Consider the following 23253-nt stretch of genomic DNA (forward strand, 5'->3'; position numbering starts at 1 on the left):
ATTGTAGTGAATATGGGTGATTTTTGTCAGTTTTATGATCCAATAACAGTTTTAAAAAATCTGTTTATGCTTTATTGCAGTGAAATTGGCCATTTTTTTCAGTTCGTGATGTCAGTATATGCTTATTTTTTGTCAGTTTTATAACTTAATAACAGTTGTTTGCAGTTACAGTTAGTTTTGCCAGCTCTCTATCCAGCTGTTTTACCGCTAATGCAGGGAGATTGTTATGCCAGCCCACCCTGTCATCAGGGATGATCAGAAGATGATGATGATTTGTGTGAGACCCAGACTATGTCCCATCCACCTATAACCTGGAAATTCAAGGAACAAGTGAGACGGCCCCTTTTCTAAGAGGAGAAGCATGCAACATGCAGAGGATGTGCTCCATGATGAGGAGGATGATGATACGGTTGAGCACAATGAAGGCAACAAAGGACAGTCTAATGTTGCCTGCTGTTGTGGGATATGTTACAAAAATGTTAGTAAAAAATGTAATAAGTTATTATGTTAATAAGTTAAAATACTCACAAGCTAAGTAAAAACTCTGATAGCCAAATTTAAAAGTAAAAATTCTTAGTGCCTATGTTTGTACTAATGTTCTGAAATTTATTTTGTTACCAAACATGTCATTCCGTAAAAATTCAAAAAATATCCACTGGACTTGGTTTCCAAGATTTGAAGACGTTTCGCCACCTCTCCAGGAATTGAGAAAGCTTCCTGGAGAGGTGGCGAAACGTCTTCAAATCTTGGAAACCAAGTCCAGTGGATATTTTTTGAATTTTTACAGAATGACTATGACCTGGATGACTGAGAACCTACATCAGCTTACCAAACATGTGTTTCTTTCAATCTTCAAGTGTTTTGCATGTTTTTTGTTAATAGAAGCACAGTTTGGAATGTTTATTACTATATCAGGGCAAGCGATCGAGTTTGGTAATTACATTAATCTCATTTTTTTCCCATGAAAATGCTTTTTCTTGTATGTTACAAAAGTAAAGAGTTCTTCTTCTGTCCCCCATAAATTTTGAATTTCAAGGTATTTCAATGAGTCCATATGCATTGTTTATTTCATTGTCTTTTAATTGGCATTAGTTTGTCTTTCTGTTTATAAAATAACTAAAAAAAAGTTATAAACAGATTTTGTCGACATTTTCAGAGAAGGTGTGTATTGTGACTGGCAACAAATGATCACATCTTGGTAATGATCCCGATCATCATCTGGATCCAGCAATTTTCTTTCCAAGGTTCAGTGAATACAGGTATTAAGGTGGAAGTCACGGTATGTCACAGGAAACAAACTAGTTGGGAGAGGTCTGCACTCTCCAAGACCTTTTTTTAGTTTAATTTGTAAACTGTTTCTTGTGATAAAACCCACTAACTGAAAGACAGAGTAGGAAGTCCTCATTCCTCCATCCACAAATGTATAATATCACTTTTAGGTCTAGTTGAGTGGAATTGTGGCCTAATCAAAGTCTGCGGTAAAGACATAAATTCTGTAGAGATACCTTACTTAGAACAACACATTGCTTTTTCTTTAGCCGCAATAATCAGCCCAAAATCGCAGTCAGAATCGGGTACATAACTCAATAAAATTCTCTAAAGGTCCGAACACACCGGTTGCATACTGTATGACTTTTTAATCTCCAATTCGATTTTTTTCCATGTTACACTGACTACGTATAGAGCGGCTCCGACTAGGCACAGTGGGCAGATCTGCAGGGATTTTTTTTTATATATCTGTCTCTGTGCTATGCATGAGTTGAAACAATTTCACCACATTTGACTTTGATAGAATATAAAAGGTTATAAAAAATAAAAATAAAAAAAAACACCAGCACATTCTATAAAGCAAAGCCTCAATTTAGGGTTGTCAAAAGTATCGAAACTCAAAAAAGTATCGATACTGAAACGTTGTATCCGGATACAATACTCGTTTTTAAAAGTATCGATACAGTGCCGTCACCAGTGGCACCTAAGCAGTCATTCAGCTAAAGTGCAGAATAGAGGACAATGCACTTTCAGAACACTGTGTGATTGAATAATTCTACGCACTTTTCAGTTTCAGACTTTTTTTTTGTAACAGGTGCAGCTGCTGAGAATTATTTTTGTTTCTTAGCCGGTTTGGCTAGTGTCATTGTTATGTGTGCAAAGCATAGCCTAGGAAGGAACACTTAATTTTAATTTGATAAGTTTTTTATCAAGCTTGCTTAATATTATGCACAGCATACAACCTTTATTTTGTTTATTTATTGTATTTTATTTATTAATGAAAATATTTCTGTAGAATTTTGGAGTCTTTGTTTTTATCCTTGTGGTATCGAAAATGGTATCGAGTATCGAATATTTTCCTTAGTATCGGTATCGAGTTGAAAAGTTTAGTATCGTGACAACCCTACCTCAATTAACCAGTTTGTGCCGCATATCAAACCAGACTGTTCATATGTCTATAGTAAAAACATAATGACATTATACTGTATGCTGACTGAGGCAGAGAGGTGAATTTCAGAGAGATCTGAGAAGTTTATCAAAGTTTTTCATTTATTTTTGGCAAAGATGTGAGAGAGATATGTTGCGCTTACCTGATCTGTCTGCCCCTGTTATTTTGTTTTTGTGAGGCTCAAAGAGGATCACTACTTGATCTGTTTTCTGTCCTCCTTAACTCATCTCATGGCTAATGTATTCTTTTTTAATGTTTCATTTATTCTTTTTGCATGAGTCTGTCCCGGTTGCTATGTACATGATGTGCGACTCCAAAACTGCCTCTTTCTCCAAGGTGTTAACAGATTTATTTTGTATTTTTCCTCAAAGCAGATGTGTATTCATTTATAACCGCATCTCTCTTCCTGTCAGACCCATGAAATTGCTGCTGAATTGCTACGTAGTCCGACGGAAATAGACCTGGGGTCTATCTCAGTCTAACCTATGCAGTCTCCTTGCATAAAATCATGTCAGGTGTGATCCTCCCCATTGACTTACAATGAGTGCTATGCGCCACAACCTAGTCCAACACGATTTTATGTTGGATCGGATGCAAATTGGATTTGGTATGTTCTGGCCTTTTTTTACGGCATGAGTATCTGCATCATCAGACACTGAATATCTAACTCTGCTTAAATGAAGTCTTCGAAAAGAAAGCTTGATGTGAAAGTAAAAATTTATCAGATTATGTTATAGTTCCTAGGAGTGATATTTATACCTGGGTTCAAAATAACCAAGTGATAATTTATAGTAATATAGTAATATCACAAATTTAAAAGAAACAAATTCATTGAGAAGTTCAGACTATTTCATCCTTTTATCCTGATCTTTCTCTTAAAATGATCTAGACTTTGGAATCAGAAACAGAATTGTTTAAATTCATACAATGCCCGACCCCATAGAGGACTGACCCGTCTGGTCGTAAATCAGGAATGGGCCTGGTAAGGGAAATGCGGTCGCTCAGGTAGCCGTTGTATCCAAAGTAACGGAACTTTTTGAGGGCAACCCGTCGACTCTCTGGGCCAAGGTCACGTCCCCATTGATTGAACAGCGAGGAGGAGGGATCAGAGGCAGAGTCTGATGAAGATGCTGCTTCCTCACCTTCCTTCAGAGGGGTTTCTGTAGCAACAAAGAGATAGAAAAATCGGACAGCATTAACTTCACTGCAAAAAATCAAAATCTAGATAAGTCATTTTTTTCTTAAAATAAATGCTATTGTTCTTGAATTAAGGAGGTAAAAGAGACATTCTGCCAATGGAACAAGACAATTTACACTTAAAATAAGAAAACACTATTGCATTGTCTTATTTAAAGTGCATTTTATCTAATTATCTTATTTTAAGTTAAGTTAAAATTACTCATTCCATTGGCAAACTATCTCATTTACCTACTCCAATTAAAGGTGAATACACTTAATTAAGGATATTTTTACTTATTTCTAGATCGTTTTTGCAGTGTTTGAGTAAACTCCCTATGCACTGATCCTAAACAGAGAAATTTTGTTTTTGTTTTTACATCTTGTAAAGAAAGTGTTAAGAATTTATATAAAAAATATATATTTCAGCCATGTTAGGTACATCTCTATAAGGTTTTTATTTTTTATTTTTATCAAGCATAATGGATGCTCTGTTATTTTCATATTTGACTTCCTTGCTCAGGGCTTGATGGATAATGTGGGGTATGAGGTTAAAATCCAAATGCAATCTGAGCTGACAAGGATTTGTATCGTCATTCCAAACAGCGTTGGCAAATGTACTTGTGCAGAGGTGTACACAAATACGGTACTCTTATATGACCAAGCCGGATTTTCATTGCTATGTGTGAAGCACTAAGCTGCTTGCTGTACATGACTGTGAACAATAAAACATGGAAAATGCCTAAATCCTACATGAAAGCAGAATATTTCAAATTGCAATAATTCCTAAATGGGAGTTTCTAACACTCAACTAATATAAAATGTAATATATAGCTTAAAAAGCAGAGCTGCCTGAAGTTTTTCTACCTTTTTCTACACTAACATGGGGTCTGACAGAAAAAACACCCAGGCATAGGAGGAGTTGGGATGTGATAGTTTGCTGGTTTTGGTTAAAGGTAATCATCAGAGAGTAAATATTCATGAACTGAGATATGAGGAAACCAGAAGCATTGATGCAAACACAGAAAATGTGTTTAAAAAGTGGCTTTGATTGCAAGATTTTAAATAAATTAAAATTCATTACCGTAGAAGCTGCATAATTTCATATTCCTCACTTGAGAAAAAAAAAATCCTAAAATAAATTCAATACAATTTTTCATCCTAAGTGGATAATCAGATGTTTTGTTTTTCTTACGTGATTGCTGCCACATTCATTGGCACCGCAAAAAAAAAAACAAACTAAAAACGATATATAACTCAAGAAATGTCTGTATTTATACTGTATTTCTTGAGTTTTTCTTGTTGTCCAGAAGGACAAGGAGTGGCCATTTGATTTGCTTCTGACTTGAAATGTACTTAGGATGTTGGACCTCCATGCTGATTAATCACCTCAACGTTCCAACTATAGATTCCTCTGATGCATATAAACCAAACTGACCTATACACCTGTATAGTTGTCTAAACGTCTTCAAAGAAAAGGACTGAAGGTCTGGTTCCCCTCCAATGTTAGCAGGGTTTGGGGTTATTCTGGAAAAACAAACCCATTTTTGATGTTATATCTAAAGTAGAAGCTCTAGAGCAGCAGTATCCAACCACCGGGCCGCGGACCGGTACCGGTCCGTCAGTCATTTGGTACCGGCCGTACAGAAAAAAAAAAAAATATATATATATATAATCCGTATATATATATAATATATATATATACGATCAGAGTCTGAGTGATGTTTTATTTTGAAAAATACAAAACATTAGGGTATTCTCTCCCAATTACATCAGTCGGTGCATCTGTGCCTCTTGACACAGGTTAATTCAGGTCAAGACTCATCCTATCTATAACGACCTATCTTTGTGAAGCGGGATTTTCTGCGGTTTCAGCAACCAAACCAAATCTACAGAGCAGTATTGACATCAGGAGCACACTTTATGTGTCATTGTCTCCGGTTACGCCTAGATGGGACCGGTTTGTTTCGGAGAAACAAGCTCAGGGCTCCCAGTAATTCAACATAATGGTGAGTTTTATTTTTATGCTGTTTGTATTTGATTTTATGCCAGTCGTATCATTTTATTTGATCGTATTTACCCACACACTTTAAAGGGCGGTCCGTGAAAATATTATCTGACATATAACCGGTCCGTGGCGCAAAAAGGGTTGGGGACCGCTGCTCTAGAGAACAAGAGAGTAACTTAACAAATCATCAACTATTGTTACTGGCCACTAAGCTATTTTAAAAAAAAAATCTCCATTTCCAATTTTGGGAGTGTATCTTCTATTATCCTCAAAGCAGCAAACAAAGATGTTGAGGGAGCTGGGAACAAATTTAAATTAATCTACTAATTAATTAAATATTTTATTAAATTTGTCCCATTAAAAATCAACAAACAAAATAATAAAACCTTTAATGAAGTGGGAATGTTTGTAAACCTGTGTTTTCTCCTTTTAATTTCAAAACACGACACAGACCTGCTGCTAAGAAATTTGCACAGAACAAATGGGGTCTCCTCAGTGCCATTTTTTCCCCACATTGAAATGAATTATGACACAAACATTTAGGAGAATGTCTGAGTCAAAATATTTATTTCACTCTGAAGAACCAGGGCTTCTTGCATAGGAGTTTACAAATTTCATACTTTAGGATGGCTTACTCCATCCCCACCCCTAAATACATATCAAAATCAGTATAAATACCCTGAATGCACCCACTGCTTGTCAAAATAACTATGGCAACGATACTGTAGGCCATAACAGAGGGACTTTGTCAACAAGTGTCAGGGAGATTTATTACAGCCGACTACCAACTTATTGAGTACCATCAGCATGAAGAAGGAAACTGACTGAAAGTAAAGAGGTATTTTGACTCGTACCTGTTTTGTTTTAAGATGTTTAGAAGAAGTCAAAAGAAATAAATAAAATAAAAAAACAAAGCCTGCTTAAAGTATGTTCACAATGCAACTATTTTTTGGAATGGTTATAATTATTATAACAATAGCTATAAAGGATTCCTGAGTCAAGCTGAGCCGGCCAATGCTTCATATGTGAGACATCTTTGCACATCACAATTCCATGCAAAGCTTTCTATTAAAGGTCCCATATTATACAAAACTCATATTAAAAATATTTTTTAAAAGTCATATGTATCCTGATGCCTGTGTATGAGGCTCACAAATAAAAAAATCCCTTATATTTCTGTCACTGCCTTTCTCTACTCTTATCTAATCTGTGCTCAAAATACTCCCTTTGAAAAGCATTCTCCTTATGATGTCATAAGGGGAAATCAGCTAAAGCCTTCATCTAATGCATTGCTCCATGCTTCTTGCCTCTACCTTTATGAACTCCGACTGGTTGTCATGATTGCGGGTTATGGGGGTGCAGACTTTGGGAGAGACTGAGTGTGGTAAGCCAAAAAGGCTCGTCCAGTTTTTGATTCACACTGTCGGCCTAATCTGAGAGAGATTATCCTGAACAAATAACAACACATGCTCTGGGGGCCTCATTGTTTTTATTATGGGGCCTTCAATAAAGTAAATGTGACATTTATTGATTGTATCGGTAATATGGAATGGTAAATGGCCTTTACTTTTATAGCTCTTTTTCAAGTCAGGAGACTTGACCAAAGCACTTTACAATACATTCAGTCATTCACACACACACTGATGGTGGCAAGCTACATTGTAGCCACAGCTGCCCTGAGGCTCACCTACAGAAGCGAGGTGCCAGCAGACCCTCTGTCCACCATCAGTGGGCAATGCAGGTAAAGTGTGTTGCCCAAGGACACAATGACAGTGAAAGTTGGAGCTGGGGCTGGAACTGACAACCTTGTTGTTGCAGGGAATCCGACGCTACTGTTGCCCATGCAGTCATAGATATAATTCCACTTGGAAATCAGCTCCTCAAATGAAACTGAGATTTGATGTGAATGTTTAAGGACATTTTTAAGGTATTTTATATATCTGAGCAACACATGGAAAAAGGTATTATGAGGACGGCTCATGGTAATTTACACAAACCCAGCCCGTTAATCAGCCCCTTAAAAAATTGCACATCAGAATCAGAAATACTTTAATAATCCCAGAGAGAAATTACTTTTGTTACACGCTCCAGTTACAGTTTTATATATATATATATATATATATATATATATATATATATATATATATATATATATATATATACACATGTCCAACTACACAAGATAATAATAATAACTACACAATACTACACACATATATATATATATATATATATATATATATATGCATACGTAAAACTAAATCCAAGTTAAGTGATAAATCCAAGTAAAGTGATACGCGGCGTGCAAAAATAGTGCATAAATGTCAGTTACAGGGCAGGGGTCTGAATCACTTGAGGGAGGCGTTATAGAGGTTGATGACCACAGGTAGGCATGATTTCCTGTGGCGCTCTGTGGTGCATCTGGGTAGGAGGAGTCTTCTGCTGAAGGAGCTCGTCTGCTGGACCAGTGTGTCGTGGTGAGGATGTGAGTCATTGTCTAAGATGGACTGAAACCTGGACAGCATCCTCCTCTCTGCCACGGTGGTCAGAGTCTCCAGCTGCTCCCCCACAACAAATTGCACATTGCCTTAGGTCAGGGGTCTTCAACGTTTTCCAGGCCAAGGACCCCCAAACTGATGGCGAGATGGAGCGGGGACCCCCTAATTATATATATTGTATATATCTATTACAGATGTGGTAATGTAATGAAAGTAATTTCGCCCTGGGATTATTAAAGTATTTCTGATTCCGATTCCTCATTGAGGTGTTGTGATTGAAACGGTGCCCAGCTTGAAAGAGCTCCTGTGTCTTTCAGGTTATTGTGATTTCAAAAACATTTCAACATATCTTCATGAACTTTTCATAAAAAATAAAAATTGTAATTAATACATTTTAAAGGTTATTATTATTATTATTTTTACATATATTGCTATATTGCTCTATTGAAGCTTCATGGGTTAAGCTAATTAATCCTCAAACTCCTATTAACTTTAAAGATTTATCCCATACAATGATTCCTCATATCATCGTGAAATCATTTCTGAATCGCATTTATAACGTATCGGCGGTAGTATATCGAGATGCGTATCAAATCGACCTTAGTGCTGGAGATATACATCACCAATTTAGTGCAAACTGCTTTGTGAATCAAGAGTAAAAATTAAAGCACTTTGCAAATGCAAAGCATTTGAAGAAAAATAACTTCAGAGTTAAAAGTAATGAAATTAAGAGAATGCAGGTAGGTATAAAGACTAGACTTAATACATCCCTTCAGCCCAGGATCCATCTAATGTCATCAAATAGTATTGAAAATGTAATGTATTAGCTACCATAATTTACATATTAACCTTCATCAAGAAAGATAACATTAATTATTCTACAACATTCTTTAAAAAAAACATAGTTTTAGATAACTGTTGAGAAATGCCCTTAAATTTTTATGTGATATTTTAGTGACGGACTCTTACCAGAATTTAGATCAGTCTTTGCTTTCAGTTTTCTCCCCTTAACACATAAGTGTAAAATGCTTCTTGCCCTTTCTTAGCTCAGTGGCTTTATTATTAGTTTGAAGAGCAGTACTTCCATCTTTGCCAATAACACAGTTAATGGTCTGGGTGAAATGCCACCCCCGTCTAAGTCCCCCCCCAGCCTCATAATAAGCACCCTAAAAGCACTGCAAATAGCTTGCCCTCCATTTTTCAACATACTGAATCACTAAAAGTTTTAAGGAGTTCTAGGCCACTCCATTTGTTCTGCATTTTCACTTCATATAATCCATTTATACTTAATGAAGCTTTTAGTTAATGCGTTGTGCTTTTCAGCAGACAAAAAATTGTAGTGCCCTGCCCTTATGTGTCCAACAAAGTTCATTATTATTTTATAGGAAACTAGAGTCAGCTCCACACATATTTGCAAGACACATTGTAGAAGTAAATGAGAATCAAGAGGAAAAGTGTACAGTAAATGTGGTCTGTGATCATTGTACAGCCCGTCAAGGATTGCATAAACAAATAGGCGCTCAGATAGCATGAAAGTGAAAGCCCAAATCTCTCTTAATGTTATATATATATTATTCTCGAGTAGTTTTCGACAATGGCAGTCATACAAACAAAACAAGCCATTAAGGTACCAAACAGGAAATAAACATAGAGTAGAGCAGGTGTAGATCTGACCAATCAGAGGCCTCCTGTCTGCGGTCATCTACAATTTCAGAGAGGTGCAGCAGAGCGTCTACGGAAGGGACGGGGCCTTATCTACGTTAACAGCGACATTCACGCAGACGACCTGGTTTCTGAGCATAAATCAGCCTTAAGTGTGCACAGCGGTCCAGGAAGGACAGCGTGTTCTTGGCAACCTCTCTAGTGAACTTAATGTTTCTCTCCAATGAGTTAATGCGATTGGTCAATGCCTCAACTTCTGGGTTTGGATTTTGACCCAGGTGTCATCCACATTTTAGAACCAGGGAGCTGGCTGTGTTCCCTTGTACTTGCTGACTGCTCTAATCTCCACTTCCTCCACAGCGATATTGGAAACCTTGGACATATATTGGATATTTTCATTTCCTACCAAAGATTGAATTACACTTTGTAAGTCACACTTTAACCACAAGAAGTTCAGCTTCTGGGGCAGTAAAACAGTTTTTATTTTATTTTCTTTTCTTTTCTAGGTCTCCATCTCAGTTTTTGTACGATTCAACATTAAGAACCACAGATCAGCATCTCATGTGTTTGCATTAACATTCATGAGGTGCTTTGCATTGGATAATAAATGTGGGTGTGAAGAGCGTTAGATGAAGCTGATTCATGAGTGCACATTTCCAGTGCCACAGTGATTTACAAAAGAAACACTGCCTGCAGATATGTGCATGCACACAGTGTTATAAATGGAATTTACCATCTATTGTGTGCCGGTTGGGGTTTTGGTGTTAATGTACACCTGTGATATGTTTCTGTGGTGTGTCAAATAAATAATTAACCTCATCTGGTTCTATACAGCTGCCATAATACATTTTATAAACAGATTGAATACAAATAAAATAAAATTCTTTTTTTTTTTTAAATATAAAAAAACCTCACATGGTCAAGTGTAAAAGCAGCCTGGACTGCATTGTAGCAGCAAACACTGTCATCGTGTTGGGTGGGAAATGGGATCCACATCAATGTCTGCTCAGCAGTATTTACACTCAGACACACAGAGAACACAAATACGGAAAGAAATGCTTCACAAACAATCTGTAATGGAAACTCTGAAAAAGAAATATAAATAATAAAAAAAACTTGTTTTTTTATTAGCAAAGGGCTTGAAAGAATATTTTATACTATACTATTTTTACACTACATATATAATACACACAAAAAAAGACAACTTAATTTGATTTAATAAAAGGTGGAGGAAAACAGAAAAATCAAATAAAACCAAAATGTCAGCGACAGATTGAAGGCGGGAGCCTCAAGAAGAGCAGCAAAACAAAAGTGCAGACAGGTTGGCGAGGGACTTATGAAGGAGTGATTAGGGAGAAGAGCGGCAGGCTGAGAGACAAAGAAAACAAGAGAATAAGCAGTTGTGACAGAAGGTATTCATCTCCAGGCATCTGTAAACCAGACGACTCTGAGCTCTGTCACATCAACTTGCAGAGACACCCTCTTTTATAAGCTCAGACACCAAGACAGCTCCCTATCAGCGCACACGGGCATATACACATCCCTCCTGTAGATCCGAGAGCATCGAGTCCAGACTCCCCACAACGTAATGAATTCAAAACAGGCTGGGTGACAGTGTTTCACCTTGTCCTCAAGTCATTTTACCAAGAATTGAAAAGCTAGTGGCTCAGCAGGTTGGTAGCCGCATGCTGTGAAGCAGCTTTTAACCCCTGGCCCAAACTGTGACATGGATGCAATCATGACTGCTGCAGTAGGATCGGATATAATCAAGGCTAAAACCGAGGACCAGCACTGTGAAACGGGACCTTTAGACTCTGCTCACCAAGCTTGGATATGACTGTTATTAGTCACTGTGGATGAGGTATTTTTAAAAGATGAAAAATCTGATAAATATGAACTACTAATAAAAGAAATAATGAAAAAAAAGTATAAAATTTCTAAGATATCATTTTTTTTCTAAGGCAAGGCACCTTATTTGGTAAGAAAAACATAGTTAAAGTTAGAGTTATAGTTAATAGTTAGAGTTTTTGATGTCAACCGCCTCAGGAGACTAGCTGAAATAGCACCAGTATTGTGTGCGCACATGGAAAAAGAGAAAAAAGCAACACTCTGCCTCTACAGTTTGAATGCACAGGTTTTTGGTTTGTCATTATGGTTAAGGGAGTTAATGAGCTTTGTCCTTGTTAAAAGCTTACCCAGTGTTTCCTCTTATCTTATTCTGTCCTCAATCAGACTCCAATATGGCCCTTTTAACAGAATTTCTTTGTTTTACTATTATGTGATGTCTGTACAGGTGTATGGTGTGCACCTAAGGCTGGTCTTTAGTGATTCATCTTCAAAAATCGTGGCCCCTATTCTGCCACTGACAGATTTAACAAAGCAGCCAGGTGTCACACTCAAAGAATCTTAACCTATCGCTCTCAAATGAACTGTCAATGGAGCGTATAAAAGCCACAGCAGTATACAGTATAGAGCAAAGCTTATGTATTTTAATGTTGGGCAATTATAAGGACATGTGTAAGAAAAAAAAGAATATTTGCTTTCCAATGCACTATTGCACCATTATTATCTTTAAAACATGTGGAAATGTGTTTCTTGATCTGTTTCTTATATTGCACTGTTTGTCAGGAACATGGGGACATCAAATTCAAAAGAAAAAAAAAGCAAAACTGTTTCTTCACAAAAACTTTGAAGGCAATCATCCTCCTGTAGTCAGACTCACATACAATCTCACCTTCCCACACACACACCAACAAACCCCCACCCTTCTTAGATACACTAAAAAAGTCACATACATGCACAAACACGCCTGTTGACATTTACTATAATCAACCACCCACTGATCTGGCACAAGCTGCACTTTATATCAATACTATATGCAACACTTATATCTACTTTTTTTTTTCAAGAGAAGTTTTTTAATCGTATTTTTTTTCTTCTAAGAAGTGTTTTCTATTTTTCTGTAAGGGTGTTTATGATTTTGGGTTTTTCTCTTCTTAGTGTGTTTATATATATATAGCCTACGGAAACCGCGGCAGACCAAACCAGACGAAAGTGCGCATTCAGCTCGGCAAAGAACTCATGCTCTTCCTCAACACTGAAGTCCTCAGACATTTTTCTTTCGTTGTTTCTTTCTTTGCACAGGTAAACAGCACATTTCTTCTTCTACGCTTGCATTATCGGCAGAGCAGACGCTGAATGCGCACTTTCATCTGGTTTGGTCTGCCGCGGTTTCTGTAGTGTCGTGAACGCGCTTTCAGGAAATCCTATACACTGCTGTTTATGCTCTAAAAACATTCTAAATGACTTTGTTTCGAGTAAATTCTGGACGCTACCCACTCAGGACACTTGGAATACATTGGACGAGCAGTATGGAGGAATATTGACACGTTTTTTGTGGACTTTTATGGACCTTTCTGCCTCGGGCGCCACAGACCTCCATTATTTGAATGTCAGCAGACAGCAAGAAGCCTCCCAGATCTCCAGATGCATTTGAGATATCAAAAAAGTACTCCAGAGTGTTGTTCAGCATGGGGGTGAGTAGAAAATGAAGGCTAATCATGTTTTGGGTGTACTATTCCTTTAATGGAGCCTAGATGGAAGTTCAACTGAAGAAACTGATTGCCCTTTTACATCCATCTGCGACACAGCTAATCAGCGTTGAACCACACATCCATGAAAGCCAATCAGCATCCAAAGTTCATCTTAAAAGGCCTCCGATACGCACCTGTCTGCTCCTGTGCGCAGGCGGCGGATGCGCTGTGACTTCTTTCAGATGACACCGTTTCAACCCACCTCCAGCCCCTCCTCCACCTTCGTAGCTAAAACTTCATCAGAGTGTCATTCTTCACGGCCTCTAACTGCGTTCCCTGTCGCATCTCAACCGGTCCGGCAGAAGACCGCCATGTTGAGCCTGGTTCTGCCAGAGGTTTCTTCCTAATGGGAAGTTTTTCCTCTCCACTGTCGCTCCATGCTTGCTCATCATGGACAGGTTCTTTCAACCTGTGTTATCCAGCTGGACTTCCATCTTCCAGGTCCCTGAGTGAAGCTCTAGTATCAGCTCACGCAGTCCACTGGATCTCTCCATAAAGCTCAGCAGACCGTCTCTCCAACCAGCTGTCTACAGACTGACCAACTTCATCTATCTCCACTCCTCCACCAGTTTCAGGCCTGGGGGGGGAGCAGCCCTATTCTTTGCTCCTGTTCATGCATATCTATCAAAATTAAGCTGTTTCCTTCCGAGGTCTGAGCGCCAAAGACAAAGTAATTGTATCAATAAATTTCTCCTAATTGTCTTTTCTCTTCATGTGAGTTTTTCAGATTGAACTGGTGCTTGAGCCCTGACTAACTTTAACAGTACAGATCCTTCATGAAGTGGATCCAAACCTGACTATTCCCCCCTTCTACATATACATTTAGTGTATTTTGCTCATTAGAGGTCACTTCTACAGACGAGCATTTAAAAATGAAAAAAGTGGCTGCCTACCGCTTAAATTGATAACAGACTGGCTAATTTTGTTGAGTTGTGTTTTGTATCAGATTTATTTTTAAATACTCATTCATACAAAAACCTTGGAAATATAAGTTTGTCATATTTACAAGTAACAGAAAAGTTCCCTCCTCCACTGAACAAAAGGGACTACACTAGATTTAAGTAGCAATATGGTAGCTTTTCAACATCCAAATAGAATTAAAACTAAATACATAAGAGCCTTTAAAAAATGAATATTACATTAGCTTCTGAATTTATGAGCCCCAGTACAATCTGCATATCAGCATGAAGTGCAGTGAGACACAACATAACATTCTTATTTTCCTTCAAAAATTTGGTTTATTTCACAAAATGCTTAAACTTAGACATAGCTAAAATGCTACTATGTTATAGTGTGCTGGTTGGTTAAGTCTCAAAGCCATTGCTCTCAGAAAGCATTTCTCCTGATTTTCTCCTCTTCAAATAATAACTTGCATAATTTTCACTTTATGATATAAAACTGTAGTTAAAACATTCCTATCATTGCATTTACAGTGTAGCCATTCTGTGATGGAAAGCTGCGTCTACAACTGAATTCTTCCCTGCCTTTAGCTTTTTTTTCCTTCATGTTTTTTTTTAACTTAATATACTTTTCACCTTTGGACAACAAAATGAATATAACTGTTATGAAAATGAAGAGCAGTAAAAATTGATGATCTATGCCATTGTCATGTTTTACTTTCTGACAGGAGCTAGCACTATAGACAAGGAGGCAATAAAAACACTTTTTACAACTACCATGTTTCCCCTACTGCGGCTACCAGCACCGTCTCTGACTACAGGCCTGAAACACCATGGAGTGTAAATATACTTGTCAAACGTGGTTTCGGTGTGATTTGATTTGACACCTCAGGCCCCCTGCTCATCGCCAAGCTCTGACTAAGTAAAGGGTTGATCTGTGGGAGCTCACCATCTGAGCTGTCACTGGATTCCTGATTGGCAGGTAGACAGAGAGAAAAAGTGTTGGATTACAAGCAAGATGCAGAAGGAGGTTGGAGCAGTAAAAAAAACAAACATTAAAGCCTAAACTGAACTGTGAAAAGAAAATCTAAGAATCTCACAGTTGCGGCGTAGACTCTAGTTTGAGGCACAGATCCGTTTTTGTACCGTCAATCATCCAACCAACCACAGACACAAACATTTGCTGCAAAATACATCCACAATGTTTGAGAACAATTCGAAACAAAGTGATGGAAATACCTTCCAAGGTCACATGAGCTTTAAAAGTTCTGAGCTGGAGAAGAAGGTATTACTAGGACCTTGAGCATCTTTTAGAAGCGCTTTGCCTTTCTTATAGGAATTCTGGCCTTATTTTGACAAAGAAAAGTGTAAATATTACTTTTATACAGGCACCTTTACTGCTTTTAGTCTGCACAGAAAATCTTCCTCCTCATACTTATTTATCTATCGATTGTTAGGATATTTATCATTCATGATGTGTGAGTTTATTACACCTTAATATTAGCTGCCTGTTGCGTGTCAAAGATGATGTTTTCCCCAATAGTTTATCTAATTAAGACAGTTCCTCTGTCTGGATATGCAGTTATAATCTTCATTCTGTATGTGGCAAAGATTTGTGAATGAAATGAGAGCGGTTTCCTTCAGCTTATAACAAAGTGCAATATTTTCATAAGGCTGGAGCCATGGATGTCTAATCATCTGCTAACGTGCATGATGTAAAATGTGATGATGTAGACTGGAATTGTATAATATGCCTCTTTAACTGTTAATTGGAGCCACTTCCCAAGAAGCGAATTTAATACATATAAGTTAATAAGTGTTATTAAATAGTTTGTCGCGAGTGATCTCTTTTCAGGAAAAAGAACCGGAGAGAGAAAGCTTCAAGGTGTAGACATAGAGCCTAAGTTTAACACGATTTACGTGTTGGACAGATTCCCATAAGAAGTGTTTAAACTGTTAAATGGGACATGAGTCTGATTTGTTGAACAGCAAAGCGTGGATGTAAAACCACTCAATTAGACCTCTGCACATCCTCTGTACACGTTCAAGTCGCATGACAGATCGCACTGACATAGTTGCATGGAAAGATCCGATCCCAGCAGACTTTGCACTTGTTACACAAACACACACCCACTCACACCAGAGGATTTGAAAGAATTTGTTTTCGCTAAGAGAATCTCATTTGCTGTTGAAGCCCTGCGACATTATCTCCCTCCGAAAGCTTTTTGTGCTCCAGTATTTAAAGAGGCATCAGGGAAAACACAGGCGGTTCATTTGCATTTTGTACCTACTCTAACCCCCCTTTAAAACCGCAACTTTTGAGCTTTCAATATATGAAATAGTTTTAATGTAATTCTCAAAATCTGATAAAATCACACAATGGACCTCATCTAAATGGGCTACATGTGATAAAAATGACAAATCTAAACTTAACACCCTCAGGTAGTAGTGACAAAAGTGTCAGCGTATTTGGAAATAATTTAATTAATTTCTGCTTCTTGTTTACTTTGGATAATTAAGAATTTTCCTTTACCTTTTTTTTCATGGGCACAGCCCAATACCTTCGTATTTTTACTGCTCCATTTTAAGCCTGCACAGATGAGCTCAAGTCTACATAATGATTTTAAATATCACAATAAATACTAATACTGATAAACAATTTTTATTTTAATCTGCCAACAGATCAGATTGAATCAACTTGCAAATAGATTGGTTATAAAGAAACATATTTTCTAAAGAAACATATTTTCAATTCAATGCAGTCAATTCACAAAACACGTTCTCTCACTTTACAGTCAAATTAATCAGATCATTCAGTCACATTGGTAAAACATTTTTATTGAAGAAAACGTAGCTGAATGCATCCAGTCATTGACTTTAGAAATAGCTTCTGTAGAAGCATGTGGCAACAGTAGATATTTGTTGTTGAGTGTCACTCACATTTACCATGCATGCAGCAACAGTGGAGAGAAAAATCTCCCTTTTAACAGGAAGAACTTTCAGCAGAACCATGCTCAACGTGAGCGGCCATCTGTCGAGGCCAACTGGGGTTTAAGGGGGCAGAAGCAGACACACAAAAGGAACACTTTTGCACAGATTCCTAAACATAATCGCACATTTTGTGTTCTTTCAAAAAGAATAGGTGTAAAAATAATAAACAAAATAATTCTGTACTCCTCTCTTAGTTTGGAAAGCAACCCCAGTGCCGTTCTACTTACTTGCAGTATATAGTTTCCCTAATAGTATCTGGAAACGCAACTGAACGTGGACAGAAATTATCATGCAAAATTAAATGCCTTTATTACCATTAGTTTGTTTCAACACTAAAAGAGCTGTGAGAGGCAACTTTAGTAGAAAAGTTACTTCAGTTTGAAGTAACTTTTTATAACATTATGTTTTATATGTAAACTAAAGCTTCCCGTACCTTTGAATTATATGCTCCATGCTGATTTCTGAAATCTGATGTCGGAGATTTCCCCATATTTGGGCAGTAATCCAGGCGTAAAAGTGCATGATTACAGCATAGACTGACTCAGTCGCTGATAGTGTCTGTTTTTGCTAAGTTTTCTGTATAGTTTGTAGATGTGTTCGACTGATGTCATCATACCATTGCTGTTTCAGATCCTTCTAATACATAAAATTTAGATAACGTACTGTAGGCTAGATTGATTTTACAATCTTTTTAGGAGATAAAACGAAACACTATAGGGAAAAACATACAGATGGACAGCCATTAAAAAAATTATACTTCAAAAGATCCTTTTTATTAAAATATAAATATTTTCAATGGATTTTATTTTTAGTGATTTCCTTATAACCTCATATTAACTAATACAACCCTACAGACACTCTGCTCTTAGAGTATATTTTAACTATGTCTTATTCAAACCTTCAATAAATGAAGTTTTTTTTTTTTTTTATAAAATTACAAACCCCTTATGTGTCAGAGATGATGAAGAAATGGAAAAGTTTTTTGAAAAAATTAAAAAACTTACAAAAATATAATTTGCAGATTAGGATTTGGATACCCAACACTTCTCAGAGTGATGACCCGACCACAGCTTCTTTTGAGACGTTAAAAGTCACAGTGAAAGTTAGCATGCTACAAGCCGATAATTCAATTAGAAAAAAGACTGAACAAGTGCAGCTTGTTTGGAAGTGATGCCTTGAGAGCAACTCTTCTCTCTAGAAACAGTAAATCAGCATGGGCCAGTTTGGCAAAGTTGTGTTTTAATTAAACAAGCTTTGTTACAGTGTCCTTTGGATAATCACGCCCAAAGCAGAGATGTATAACCACAACATCCAGCAGAATCTTTGAAGAAAACAAAAAACAGAAATTCCACGTATACTCAACATGCCAACTGTAAAAAAAAAAAAAAAAAAAAAAAAAAAACTGTTGAGGAATGACGATTTAAACTTTTTTTTCAGTGTATACCTTGCAATCAGTAAGAGAATGAAAATTGACTCTGTAAACCCAATGGTGCATTCAATTGACATCTGAACTGCTAAGTCTGTGTGATGTAATCTCAGAGGTGATAGCATTTCAATTTAACACTGGTGGATGCGCGTATTCTCCATTGTTGAAATATAGCTGCCATCTTTACAACCACAATGAGAAAAACACTGTTCTACGTGGTATTTTACACATATACACAATGACTAATTTCATGTTAATGGAAAAAAATGCTAAAAGTCTAATCATTAAATAACAGAGAGAATTGTTGAAGAAAATGGGACACAAAGAGAAATGGATGTTCAAAACTGCACAGGCGGCCATGATGAGATCTGATATGTCAGCATTTTGACAGCATTGCAGCTGCTTTTAGCAGATCAACTTGGCTGGTTTAATATTACTGTTGACCTCTGAAAAGACTTGTTATTTTCAAAGTATTGCACAGAGTGATGCAGTTTTTAAAAGAAGATTTCACAGAAGAGATTTCTTGTTACAAAACATACTAATGGCAGTGGCAACATCTGCATTTTAAAATGTCTGAATGTGTCTGAAGAAGTGCTGTCAGTACCAAAAAGTGAAAATCAGTGAGAACGTAATTAGAGCAGAAACAGGCCATGACCAGGTCTTTTACTGCCACAATAAAATCAGAAGTCTTCTCAGAGAGCAAAGGAAAACTTCTAGAAAGCATTAAAAAGAGCTGAAAATTACAGATCAACTTTTATTCCTATAAAAACAATGAGTTATCAACTCAGTTGCATTTTTGCCAGCTGACTACAAAAGACTCCACTGCTGAAGGAAAAGAAGTTTAAAGGCCTATTTTAAGTTCGCTTCAGAGGATTTAGACAAATTCAATGGGAATTTTAGCAGGATAAGGTTGAATAATCATGTTTGGAGGAATACTGTTTTTGTCCATTTCAACCTGGAGAGCCTCACACAGAGAGTTGTGATTTGAAAATATCTAATTTATTTATACAGGTAACACAATCATATTTTTCAAAATATTTCTATCTAAGGAAAACCAGCTGATTACGAGGACTCATTGACTCTCTGCAATCCCTCGCACTGAGCATGCATATAGCGACTGTGGAGAGCAAAACTCCCTGTTAACAGGAAGGAAACTCCAGCAGAACCAGGCTCAGTGTGAGCGGCCATCTGCTGAGGCTGACTGGGGTTCAAGGAGACAGAAGCAGATGAAGACATAAACGAATTAAGTTCATTGGCACTTGGGCCCCGACAGAAGGTTCAATGCTGTGAATCAACATATGCTTGGAGGACTAACCTAGAAAAGGATTGATAAGAGTCTTCCAGACTAAATTCACACTTAAGCTTCATGACCCCAAAAACACCCTGCTAACAGGGTAGATTACAACTGGGAACATAATGATGTGGGTAGTCCTACATTCAGGATGAGGATTTAGGAAGACAATAGTCTCGAACACACAGTCCAAGAGAATTCCAAGGCTCTGTTCTTATACATGTTCGCCAGTAAATAGAACATGAGCAAATGAAATATTCTAAGCAAAGCAGATTCAACATACAGGTGCTCTGAGGTGTGTGGTTACCAACAGAGAAGATATGCTAATTAATTAATCATACCGTACTAACCCGCAATGTAATTCTCTGCATTTATAAATAGCAAAACTTAGGGTAAAACTTAGATTTTCTAATTTAAAACATTCCATTTAATTGCATCTTAACGGATCACTATAGCAAACCAGCAGTGGTGTCTCCCAGAGTCGCTCTTCTGATATCCTGTCCAGCCGTGTTAGATTCAGCATTCTTTGATTCACAATAATCAGATAAACTAGAAATGTTGCTTGCAAAAGTTTGTCTTGTAATAGCAAAAGGTTTTGTAACACACGGCAGAAGTGATGTTTATGAGGGTGTGTATTATATCAGATATAAAGAAATAAATAATTTCTCTCTCTGTGGCAAGCTTAAGTTGTGCAGGTTTGGTACTCAAAAAAGATAACCTGCTGCCGCCCATATCACTTGTATTTCTTGTTATTCTGGTTTTGCATGCAGCGTTTAACTATTTCTTTTCTTATATTTCAGAGATCATCTGCTGGCAGACTAACCACAGGATCAGAAATCCCGTATCCTGTACAATGCTTGTAGCAGAACAGTCCGGCTTATCTTAAATACTGAATGCAGAAGCAATGAAGCTCAAAAAGCTCTTAGTTCAAAGAAGAACCATAGCAAACCACTGGAAGCTTGTTCAGTGTCCATGTCTTTTACCAGATGAAACAGATTTGTCAAAGTCCCTGATTTGCTGACTGGGAATAAGTGTAAGGATGATAACAAGGACTTTTATCTCTGGCGCTTCCAAGTTTAATAGAATTCTTAGCTCATCTGAGCTGAAAATGTAATCTGAGCAAAGCGTAGCTGACTTTAAAAAAATAAAAGAAACAAAACATTAAAATCTGTCTGCTTTGGAATGTTAGAAAACAATGTAATCAGCGGGAAGTTAACACTATGCAATCATCATCCACATGCACAAACGGATGACACATCTTTAAATTACCAGAATATAAAGGCTGAGCGAATAAACAGGTGGATAATGGCAACTCTTTAATAATCTCATAAATATTTCTTGTTATAAAACCAGACAAACAAGACATTTTTCCTTTGAAAAAGAAAAGGTTTTTAATAATCCGTTGCTTCTCTTGCCAGAATCGTAGCTCGTGTAAATTCTTTTACACCCAACCTTTATCCCCTGGAACCTTATTACCAAGAACCCTTCTGCTTTTCTGTTTATGTATATTAAAAGTGCTGTAATGTGTTGTACCTTTTTGTTAGCTTTGACATTACTGCATTATTGTACTATAATTTGCAAATATTTTTGTGTATAAATGTGTCTGTCAAAGTAAACCTAAACAATCCTCACCTCTTCTGATTTTTAGCAAGAAAATTCAAAGAAATGATTCACTTTGCATCTTTAAACCAAAGTTAAATGTAACTGAGACTTGGCTTGTTTTTAATTATATATTTAACCATATATAAAATAATTATACATAATATAAAATGTTCTTTTTATATGAATGATCTAACGCATTTAGCAGATTTCTGGTAACATATTTTTATGTACACACCTGTTCTAGACTTGGAAGTACTTAATAATAATATGGCAGGTGGCTGCATACTTCTTGAAAGAAGCTAACTATTCTTTAAAGCAGAAACTTTACATGCTTTTCCAAAAAAGAGACTTTAGATGCAACAGCGGGCATTTTTTATTCTGCCTTATTTATCTTTCTTCTAGCCAAATTTTAAAACCTGTCAATGTTAATGTACAGAGATGATGAAGTTAGCAAAGTGATGACTTACCAGATTAAAGAGGCTTATTTCCCCACTTGTATTCATCTAAAATCTAACCAATAGAAAAAAAGGACTGAAGTTATATGCACTCTTAAATTTTGAAATGTAAAATAGGAAACCTGGCTGTTAAAGGTCCATAAAATATGCAGGTTAAGGACAATATCAAAAGCATTATCCCCCTCCAGGGACTCTTTCTAGGCTGATTTTTAAAAGGTAATTTGTTCTTACTCTGGCAGACCTATGGTTTCTTGGAAGGGGCTAAGGACAGAATTAAAACTGTTTGGATGGAAGATGAACACCTGGGTCTTAAACCACTATTTCAGGATACTTTTTGGAATCTTGTTCCCTCACAAAATACATTTTTTAAAACCTTCAGTATAAAAATTCAATGAAAAGAAAAACTTAACCCTGAAGAGAAATGTTGTAGGCATGGTGACAGTATAGCAGCAGGTGTTTCCAACGCTTGGCCCCTCACTGGTACACAGTGGAGAGACATTTGTCTGAAGAACGCTCCATAGATTGTGAGCCATAATGAGTCTAGGCTTCATTCTTGGACTGTTTGTTTCAGAACAGACGAGTGACAATATTATCTCTGCCTTTTTGATGAAAGAATATCTCCATAAAGGCGCAAAAACTTGCAAAAGCTCTTCTCCAACAACTAGATCAAGCTCAAAAAGTGTAAAGGTTAAAAATAAAAATATTTAACCATGACCATCAGCAGGCTTTGGATAACCATAGTGGTTATTTTCAGGATTATATCTGTAGCTGTAGCACCGATGAAAAAAAAGGTTTCAGTGTGAAGATTTTTTCAATAAAAGACAGTGTTGATTACTTTGAACCCTGATTCATTCCCAAACCGTAAAATATATTGAAAGCATGCCTTCACTGTGAGTGCCAGAAAGGTCCGTAGATAATCCTGCAAAAACTTCATGTCTCTGCATCAAAAGGTTTAGGAGTGGTTCTACAGCTGATCGCTGTGGAACTATTTTCCAGAAATCTGTGAAATCCCACACTAATGTGGATTACATTTCCTGAACTTATTAATAGTTATTAGGAGACAGGAACCAATCCTTTATTAGTTATTATATATATATATATATATATCTTTTGTTTTAACAGATTTTATGCTATCATCTCTTTCATTTATTTCTCTTTTTCAGATTGGATTTTCAGTAGTTTCATCTGGTCTATTCCTGTTTGGATGTGACTCCA

At 36.9% G+C, this 23253-nt stretch overlaps 1 protein-coding gene across 1 annotated transcript in view; it reads right to left on the reverse strand.

Annotated features, from left to right (window-relative positions):
• The window catches only part of LOC119772235 (polypeptide N-acetylgalactosaminyltransferase 18-like), a 210369-nt gene that overhangs the window by 139862 nt on the left and 47254 nt on the right, over positions 1-23253 (reverse strand). The window contains exon 4 of the mRNA XM_038268590.1: positions 3390-3597. Coding sequence (XP_038124518.1) covers positions 3390-3597 — 208 coding nt within the window. The remainder of the gene's footprint in view (positions 1-3389; positions 3598-23253) is intronic.

Source organism: Cyprinodon tularosa, unplaced genomic scaffold (assembly GCF_016077235.1).
Source record: "Cyprinodon tularosa strain WSP-4 unplaced genomic scaffold, ASM1607723v1 ctg703, whole genome shotgun sequence".
NCBI lineage: Eukaryota > Metazoa > Chordata > Actinopteri > Cyprinodontiformes > Cyprinodontidae > Cyprinodon > Cyprinodon tularosa.